Genomic DNA, 10,516 nt, shown 5'->3' on the forward strand with positions numbered 1-10,516 from the left:
ACAGATCAGACCCTCATTCTGTGCCTTACGGTTTGTTTACCTTGAACCAATTTTTGTTAATAAAATGGCTATGGCCAACTTTTCCCCACACAAGTGTGTTGTACTTTCATTTATTCCAGGAATGGCAAGGAGGCCTTTAGTTACTTCCCTCAAGCAGCAAAGCTTGGGAGAGTGACTCCCAAAGGACATTTCGAGAGGCATGAGAATAAACCAATTGCAGAGCGTTGTCCTCCCTGATTGTAACCATGATTGTACTTTGAAAAACCCTGACCTGCCTTTAACAGCCGTGAAGTTTAACGAGGCCAGTTGGTTAATTATCTAGAATCTGGCTAGCTGTTATATTTATATTTAGATTACATTGCCGTGCCGTTCTAACTTGTGTTTATATATATTACTCCAATGGGAGAATGTAAACAATTTTTCCAAAACATTTTGTCACTGTTTGTAAAATTGTAAAATTATTTTGGTTACTTACAAGTAAATTGCTACTCCAGTGGGAGAACTAATTTTTTGAAATCATTATTGAACTCCACAGAGGAAACATTTTATTACCTGCCTCGAAACGTTTTATTTTAATTGTGTGTTATTGATTTGACTTCTAACCACAGTTTGCAGACGTGAGTTGCTATTTTTTACATGTTGGGTTGCAATAGCTGTGTCAGTGCTTAAATGCTGTGAATATGGATTAGCACACTGAAGAATGACAGTCTTTAGATGCCTCCTGTGGCTTATACTCCATTTTCCTGGAGTCAGCAGAGCAAAACGTGTAACTGGACGTAAGAATGACAGTCTGATTTTCTCTGCTGTGTGTTTCTGTGAGAGGCACAGAGGATTCTCATCCATTTGTCTCCTCTATTAGGTGTTTACACGCAAGTTAGAGGAAGTGGGCCGTGTCCTGTTCTTAATTTCTTTGACTCAGAAGATCCCTGCTGCTCATAAGCAATCTCACGTATCCCTGCTGCAAGAGGACCTTCTGCGCTTACCCTCTTTCCCTCGCAGTGCCATCGATGCAGAGTTCTCCCTCTTCAATGACCCACAAGGTACTAGAGGGATAACCTTTCCCTGAGGTGCCAAGGGTTTGTTTCAGCAGAGAAAGAGGTGGATCCTATTCCCCATCATACCACATTAGTGAGCAAACTTTATTTGGGTGTTGTGGGTTTTCCGGGTTGTATGGCCGTCTTCAGACCCTCTAAAGATGCCAGCCACAGATGCAGGCGAGATGGCAAGAAAAAATGCTACTGGAACACGGCCGTACAGCCCAGAAAACTCACAACCCCCTAGTGATTCCAGCCGTGAAAGCCTTCGACAATAAATCAAATTTTATTTATTTTTTAATTATATGCTGCGTTTCCTCTAGACGCAGGTTTCAAGTCCTCTTCCACTCTGAGGAGTCTTCCTTCAATTTAAGTGGCTCTTCTGTTGAAGGAAAAGTCATTTATGTTGGAAGAAGGATACTTAGAAGATGGTTGGTTCCACACCAGTGTCCTTGTGCTTCCTGGATGCAGCTAAATATTACTTGATTTTAATAATGTTTAATGATATGGTGGTTTTGGACAGTGCCATCAAGTTGCAGCCAACTTACGGCAACCCTGTAGGGTTTTCAAGTTAAGAGATTTTCAGAGATGGTTCGCCATTGCCTATCTTTACACAGCAACCCTGGACTTCCTTGGTGGTCTCCCATCCAAGTACAAAACCAGGGCCAACTTTCTTTAGTTGACAAGATATGCCAAGATTTGACTTCTAACCACAGTTTGCAGATGTGAGTTGCTATTTTTTACATGTTGGTTTGCCATAGCTGTGTCAGTGCTTGTCAGTCGAATCCCCACTACCATCTTAGCCAGGTTTCAGAATACAAACTAACCAGGTTTGAGGGACGACCTCCCCATTGCTTGCATGGCAGATTCCGTTTCTGGCACTGGTTCTCCCTGTTAATCCGTGTTCTGGCAGGACCTGGTTGCAAGTGGCATAGACCCCGTTAACATGGTTCAGAGCTGATCCGAGGGGTGGGATGAGGGTTGAAACCCTGACTCGTTTCCTGCCCTGGAGTGTGACGCAGAATTCGGACAACCAACCAGCGCTGCAATGCGCGTGCAGCCTTTCCTTGGTTTCTTTTCGGCTTTTGCGATCGGCCAGCAGAAGGGGACGCAAACTTTAAACAGTCAAACATGCAACTTTGAATCATTAATGGTTTACACAGGTAATGATTAACTGTTTGCACAGTTAAACAGTTAAACGTTAAACTTTTACACGCTGGGTTTTTTTATCACACCCCTACAATGTACATTTCCGCAGTGGGAAAGGTCCCGCCCCATCAAGGCATGCCAGCCAATCAGGGGAGACCGGCGAAGCAAGCTCGCCTGGTAGTGGGGATTGCTAAGAGTTCTGCAACCGGGTGTGTCTGCTGTGTGCTCGCTGCGGTGGGGAGGGAGAAACTCTGATGAAGAGGACACGGTTTCACAACAAACAGGTTTGGATCTGCGTGCAAATTTCAAGTGGGGATTCGACCATCAGGAGAATGGTACTGTGATCATGAACTTAGGGACAGACAAGATATGTATAATGAAACTGAGGGTCCAGTTGCCCTACCGGTATTGCCTGTAACCAATTACCTACCAGTGCAGAGGCGGAGTGGAACAGGAAGCATGTCAGGGCAAGAAATCTTGTATGTTCTTCCTGTTTGCGGGACGCCAAGAGAAGGAGCACATCGGGGCAAGATTTCTTGTCCTGAAGCACTTCCTCTTGCCCTGCACGTGCTTCTCACTTTCCCTAGGAAAAGTGAGAGCACTTCCGGTGTGCCTTTTCATGCCACAGCAGGGAGCTCCGGCAGTGGGTAATCGGCCAATGGCAGCTCAATTCCCCTGCCACTCCTAAATCCATCCACAGAGGTTGTAGCTCACCTAGAAAGTTTTCTGTGGATTTCACAAGAAGACTCCTCAGGAAAGAGGCGCTAAGTTTGTGTCTGATCTCGCTCTCTGTGTCTTTCTAGCTGGGAAGGAGCTCTTTGGCCTCGATACCCTTCAGAAAAGCTTGTGGATCAAACTACTGGAGGAGATGTTCCTGGGGATGCCCAGTGAGTTTCCCTGGGGGGATGAAATCATGCTCTTCCTGAACGTTTTCAACGGAGCCCTAATCCTGCACCCGGAGGACAGTGCGCTGTTGAGGCAGTATGCGGCCACTGTCATCAACACAGCTGTGCACTTCAACCACCTCTTTTCCCTCAGTGGATACCAGTGGATCCTTCCCACAATGCTTCAGGTGAGCCCCCTGTCAATGAGCCGGCTAAGTGGGCAAGTAGGCCAATTCTGCTAGAGTGAAAGGCCTGTTACATTGCCTTGAAGCCCCCTGTTATGGAAAGTGTGTGTTTCTTGCAATTTTAAGTTTGCCAACTTCCAGGTGGGGCCTGCAGGTAGGAGCCTAAACTGGGTTGCTCTGTCCAAGCACCACAAGGCAGGTGTACTGAGCTTTAACTCCGCCACTCCAAGGAAGGAAAACCCCTATTCCAGTCTGGCCTACTCCATAGCCTGACCCTTCTCAGAATCTGCTTTCTAGAACTTTTCATTGACCCCCTTGGGGTGTTTTTCAATTTTAGAATGCTAGAATTACAACTGATCCGCAAAGAAAATGGCTGCTTCAGAGGGTAGACTGTATGGGATTGTACTCCACTGACGTCCCTCCCCTCCCCAGACCCCTGTCCTCATTAGGCTGTGCCGTAAATTCCCAGGAATTTCCCAATCCAGAATGGGAAGCCCTTTGGACTAGCCTCATTGTTAATTCCTGGAAGCAATAGAAACATGGTGACCATTCTTACCTTGTATGGACAATGGCCACATGGATGTATGGACAATGGCCACATTGTCACTTAGTGGAAACACAGAACATTCCATCAAGTAGTCCAACAAAATAAGGGTGATGTGTGGAATTTTACTGGCTTTTTGTTGTTGTGGTTTCTAGTTGTAAGTTGCCTCAAGAAGGAAGGAAGGAAGGAAGGAAGGAAGGAAGGAAGGAAGGAAGGAAGGAAGGAAGGAAGGAAGGAAGGAAGGAAGGAAGGAAGGAAGGAAGGAAGGAAGGAAGGAGGAGGAGAGAAAAATAGAAAAAAAAAAAAAAAAGAGAAAAAAGAGAGAAAGAGAGAAAGAGAGAAAAGGAAGGAAGGAAGGAAGGAAGGAAGGAAGGAAGGAAGGAAGGAAGGAAGGAAGGAAGGAAGGAAGGAAGGAAGGAAGGAAGGAAGGAAGGAAGGAAGGAAGGAAGGAAGGAAGGAGTTCACCTACCCATGCCTGAATTCTGAAACTGGCAGAGGAACACCATGCCTTTGGTCAACAAGTTCTTTTTGATATTCTCTTCCTCCTCAGGTATATGCTGACTATGAAAGCAACCCCCAGCTACGTCAAGCGACTGAATTTGCTTGCCGCCAGTTTTACATCCTGCATCGTAAGCCGTTTGTGCTGCAATTATTTGCCAGTGTAGCTCCGCTTCTGGAGTTCCCGGTGAGTAAAGATAGATTTCCAGTTGTAGTTTTTATATGCTTAATTCGGGACAACTGGGGTAGCTGAATCCTGGCTGAAGTTTACTGCTGATCGTACACATTATATTATGCCAGAAGATGGTCTCCCATCTTTTGGAGCCTGTGCCTTTTGGAATTCTGACGCAGGGTGGTGGCCGCAACTGTAAAATAGCTGCCACAAGAGGTGGAGCCAACCTCAAAATGTCAGGGATTGAAGATGCATATAAGCCTGACAATTACTTTTCAACAATTCCGATAGAAGCTTTGCTTTGCAAGTCACCTTTAAGTATGAACAGGGTGTTTATGAATATTTTCTAGCATACACTCAAAGTAAGTAAGTATACATGGTGAACTATGCCAGAAATCTGGCAGTATCTGTGTTCATTCTGAAGGCCTCTAACCTTTACATAAGCTGGACATTTTTGAAAATTACTTAGTGGGCACTGAGAAAGCTGTTGGTGGGCAGCACAGTGCGCCATGTTGGAGACCCCTATATTATGCTGAAAGTGAAACAGAGTGGAGATTCTTCAGCCCAGTTACTGAGAACAGCTACCCCAATTGCCACTTATGCCTAGGGCAGGCAATTCTAGGGGAAAACCCATTAAATTCTTATTAAATCCACACATAGTGATTGGTCAGTAGTACAGTCCTAAGTCGAGTTACACATTTTTAAGGCTATTGCAGTAACAGCCGTAGAACAGTGTAACTCTTCTCAGGATTGTACTACAGTGCAGATAGCCCCTGAGGGCTAAGATAGCTGAGCAGACAAGTACCATTGGGACACTATGAATGCCAGTACCAGTTCTTAATTACCAGTACCATTGGGACCCTATGAATGCCAACCCTGGCTGTTAAATGATTTAAAAAGGACCACATTTGGTCATTTACTCAAGGTGTTCGGTAGGCCCTGAGGTCTACAAGCTGTTTCTATTATGTTCCACGAACATCCAAAAGAATTATCAGAAAACATCATTATTTATCTGAGATTCTGAAAATTCCTATAACTTATTGTGCTTTATTAAAGGGCAGGGAATAAATCTACATAATTGATTTACGTAATAAACAAGCAAACAAACAAATATTTATCTTACATACAATAAGTAAAGCAAGGTTGGACACCGAATAGAAAAATGCACTGCATTGTATGATAGGTTCTATTGTATGAGAGGTTGGTGTATGTGCATAGAACCAGTGGATGGAACTATTTTGCGAATATTCACCTACAAAGTATCCAGGTTGACTATTTGGGGAGGGGCCAGGAATCAGTGATAGATCACCTGATTGGCATGCAGAGAGTCCCAGGTTCAGTCCCTGCCATTGGCAGCTAAAAGGATTGGAACTGGGTGACATCAAAGATCTTCCCAGGATCCTGAAGGGATCCTGCCATTCTGTAGACTGTGAAGTTGCATTATACTGAGTCAATCTGCCCAGAACACACACACACACACACACACACACACACATCCCTGTAATAAATAAAAGGAATATATATATATATATATATATATATATATATATATATATATATATATATATATATATATATATATATATACTCTCTATATATATATATATATATATATATATATATATATATATATATATATATATATATATATATATATATATATATATATATATATATATATATATATATATATATATATATATATATTCCCAAACCTGGATGGTGTCATCCAGAGACTCTCCTGAAGTTACCCTGAAGTTACCCTGAAAGTACCCTGACTGTACCTTCAGAAATGTGTACTCCACAGCCCTCCACCAGAAATTCCCCATTGACAGTAATGCAGCTAAGTCACTGCAGAACAAAAAATCTCGGGCAAATTTCTGGGGGTGCCTGCAGGGGCGCATTTTTAGATATATCGGCACCAAAATTTCAGGGTATCATCAGGAGACTGTCCTAATGATACCTCCCAAGTTTGGTGCAGTTTGGTTCAGGGGGGCCAAAGTTATGGACCCTCAAAAGGGTAGCCCCCATCTCCTTAGCTCCCATTGGAAAAAATTGCGAATAGGGGCACCCCTTTTGGGGGGGGTCCATAACTTTGCCCCCCCTGAACCAAACTTCACCAAACTTTGGGGGTATCATCAAGACAATCTCCTGATGTTACCCTGAAATTATGTCTAAAAATGCACCCCCTGCAGGCCAAAACGTGAAAAAACACAAAAAAGTGATTCGGCTTCTGATCCCACGGATTCGGATCAGATGTGATTCAGACAGCTCGGATTTGGACCCAACTTGTCTGAATTTGTCCGAATCAGTGCAGATTCAATACAAACTCAGATTCGGACCGTCTGAATCTCCAACCCTATAAAAGTCTTGTAAGGGAATCCTTAGTCCAGTGCTGGCAGGCCTGATTGGCTTGAAAGGCAAAGATATGTTGGACTATATGCTACCAGGCAGTGACCACAGAATTACAAGCATAATGGCTCTCTTCTGTACATCAATTTGATAATATAGAAAGAGACACCCGGCAGTCAGATGGTAAGGGATGAGATGCCTTTTGAATGTGATACAGTTTTAATGCCCAGTTTAATTTGCTCAAAGTTAGAGTTCTAAGTAGGGTTTTATGGGTACCTCTTATAGTGATTACTAACTTTTAATCTATGTACTAATTAATTTAAATACTTTTTGATGGTGATGATTGTAAGATGAGTTTTTATACTGGTCATTGACATTAAATAATAACAATAATTATTATTATTATGCATATAATTCCTTTTATTACAGTTATATATACAAATGCCAGTTCCATTTGTGACTGAAATTATGATCACTAAAATTAAAACCATAGCCATCTCTAATTATGCATAAATATGCAGTATTAATACAGCATTCATAAAAAACATACACAATATATAAACAATTATAAATTTAAAGTTTTAAAGGAAATTAAATCTGTTCTCAGAATTACATCTAACTTTCTTACTTCAAACTTGGGACACGCAAGCACAAAAGTTTGCCACATCTCATAGTATAAAGGTCTTCAACTGGCCGTCATTTTTCTATACATATCCAATCCGAACAACTTGGCAGTTTAGCTAATATTGGAGAGAAAGAATCATAGTCCTCGTTGTACTTTAAAAAGGGCAACACAGTAAGATAAGTTTGTTCTGCTTCATGGTAAAGAAGAGTTTGGATTTAGACCCTGCTTTTTTCAACCGTAAGGAACCTCAAAGCAGCTTATAAATTCCTTCCCTTCCTCTCTCCATAACAGGCACCTAGTGAGGTAGGCTGAGAGAGTTCTGAGAGATCTGTAATGGCCCAAGGTCACCCAGCAGGCTTCATGTGTAGGAACAGAGAAACAAATCCAGTTCACCAGATAAGAGTCTGCTACTGACATGGAGAAGTAGGGAATCAAACCTGGTTTTCCGGATTAGAGTCTACTGCTCTTAACCACTACACCACGCTGGTGTTGCTGTCTTGGATTCTAGTGCATCGATGAGAGAGCTGAAGTGTACATATCTGATCCAAGACTTCTGCTTTCATATAAAGCAGTCTCATCCTCATAGCTCTTTCCATCTATAAATATTAACCAAAATGTAAACAGAACCTGACAAATCAGAAATCCCTTATTTATTTATTTTGTACAGGATACAATCAGCAATGGGCCAAGCAAAGGCGTGTCAGCTCAGTGTTTGTTTGACTTGCTACAATCCTTAGAAGGAGATACTCTGGACAATCTGGACATTCTGGAACTGGTGAAAGCTGAAAAGCCTCTGAAATCTTTAGGTATTTTCCAAAGTTCATTTCATTTCCTTATAATAGATTTCAATCATTGTCTAGAAGATACTTCAGGTTTCAGGTTTTTAAATTGAGGGACAACGTAGGCTGCAGGCTTAAAAAAATGAAACCCAAAGGAAATTGGGGATACTCGCGGCATGAAACTGATAAGAGGAGGAGCCAAAGGGAAAATAGACCTCAGGCCAAGTTTTATATGTGGTCTAGGAACAGGAGGGGGTGGGCACGTGAGGAAAGATTGCTGGGGATTGTGGGCCAGGAGGCCAAGACTTAGCTAAACCCACTGCTTAGATCAGGTTCTCCAGCTTTCTTGAACCTGTGGCCTTCTTTGGAATTCTGACACTGTTCTGTTCCCCAAGCAAACTAAAAATCAGGTGCCTTGCCCTTGGTCAGAACAGAGAATAAGACCCGCAGGCAAATCCGTAACAGTTCAAAAACAGTTTAATAATGTTGAAAGTGTAGGGCTCTGGCTCCTCCCATGAAGTCTATCTAAATAAAGAATACGTGCAATGCTGGAAACATTTGGAGATGGTTTGAAGGATTTGCAGACATCAACTCTTTCCTTAACAGCTTCTAAGGAAGTCTGTGCTGCTGGTACTGCTTCTGAGATCTCCCGGTGTCCTCTACTTGGACTCTGTTTCCTTGCACTTCTGTTGAAACTGGATTACTTAAATATCATGAATCTTTTACACCTTAAACATAACGCCTTATACGTCTGAGATATTGCTGTCTCCAGCCTTCCCCAGACACCTGAACAACTGAACAAACTGTAAAACAGGAACTGCTAATCAATAATAATACTATCGTGCTTTGCCTCTAGAAGGCTTCTTAAAGGAACAGGGTCTAACTAAGGTTCCCTCCCACAGAAAACTGTACAAAAAAACAACTAATCCCATTCTAACTAAGGGTATAAATGAGGCTAAATAAAGAAGATAGTGAGGGTGTCCCTGGGGGCATGATAGACACAGCAAGGTAGGCGCAGTCACAAAATGGCTGACACAAGAGATGAACCCAACTGCACAAAGAATCCCATGTATAAAGAGACAATTTTAACACTGGGAAACAGGAGTGAAAGGGAATAAAACCAGTTTGGTGGGGGTACCTGCTGCCCAAAAAATATATTATTTTAATCGCCACAACCAATTGAATCTCCAATCAGAAACCCTCCTAGGCAAGAGCCCCCCACTTTCTAGAAACTCTTGGAGGACAGAAGGAAAAGTATCAGCAGACATCCAAGGGCACTACATTGGGTGCCTTTAGCATAGATCGTAACAAGTGGACTGCTGTAGTGTTTAGAGTTTCATGGGAGGGGCTGTGACCGGATAGTCCTATGACTATGCCCAAAGCCAAAACAAACAAACAAACAAACAAACATAGGAGATGGGAGCTGAAATGATTTTAGTTAATCAGCCAGCACCTTGGCTGTAGACTGCCTAGCATTTATTTTTAAAATTTAGATTAGTAGTCCAAACTGTCTAAAATTTTGCTTGTGCTACCACCCACCCACCAATCCTGCAGAACTAACCAGAAACGGAGACTGAGACAGCTGGCATCCCGCTGGGCCCAATTACCTAATTACTGGGTAGCAATCATTGGCCTTGTGGCATGTGTCTCCTCTGTTGGCACAAAATATGTGTCATATCCCCTTTGTTTCAGATTTCTGCTATGGCAACGAGGACCTGACTTTTTCCATCAGCGAGGCCATCAAGTTGTGTGTCACAGTCGTGGCCTATGCCCCTGAATCATTCAGAAGGTACCAATTGTGGGGGTTCGTTTATCAGTTTTGTTTGTAGGACACCTGTGGGCCTCATGTCAGCATATAATACTTCTCAGAATGTTCTAGAGCAGTGGTGGCGAACCTATGGCACGGGTGTCAGAGGTGGCACTCGGAGCCCTCTCTGTGGGCACACACACACAGAGTTCATCATGTGGAGAGGGGACGGAAAAATCACACACACACACCCCACACACATATATAGGCTGGCCAGGGCACGATCCATTACCTGGGAGTAAGCTCGGTTGCCAGCAATGGGGCTTGCTTCTGAGTAAACCCTCCCAGGGTCGTGATTCACCCATTCAAAGCATTGCACAGTTGCTTCACCAAGCTTACTCCTGAGTAACATGCACTTCGGAGCCAACCATTTTTTCTAAACTAAAACCTCAGTATTCAGGTTAAATTGTTGTGTTGGCACGTTGCAATAAGTAAGTGGGTTTTGGGTTGCAATTTGGGCACTTGGTCTCGAAAAGGTTCGCCATCA

General features: G+C 42.9%; 1 protein-coding gene across 1 annotated transcript in view; it reads left to right on the forward strand.

The window, feature by feature from the left end:
- The window catches only part of UNC80 (unc-80 homolog, NALCN channel complex subunit), a 149,152-nt gene extending 139,054 nt beyond the window's left edge, over positions 1-10,098 (forward strand). Inside the window, exons 39-43 of the mRNA XM_048484443.1 lie at positions 860-1,040; positions 2,987-3,255; positions 4,347-4,481; positions 8,111-8,249; positions 9,915-10,098. Of these exons, the coding sequence (XP_048340400.1) occupies positions 860-1,040; positions 2,987-3,255; positions 4,347-4,481; positions 8,111-8,249; positions 9,915-10,051 (861 nt within the window). The 3' untranslated portion in view covers positions 10,052-10,098. The remainder of the gene's footprint in view (positions 1-859; positions 1,041-2,986; positions 3,256-4,346; positions 4,482-8,110; positions 8,250-9,914) is intronic.
- Positions 10,099-10,516: the final 418 nt, after the last annotated feature.

The sequence above is a fragment of the Sphaerodactylus townsendi genome, linkage group LG02 (genome assembly GCF_021028975.2).
Source record: "Sphaerodactylus townsendi isolate TG3544 linkage group LG02, MPM_Stown_v2.3, whole genome shotgun sequence".
Lineage (NCBI taxonomy): Eukaryota > Metazoa > Chordata > Lepidosauria > Squamata > Sphaerodactylidae > Sphaerodactylus > Sphaerodactylus townsendi.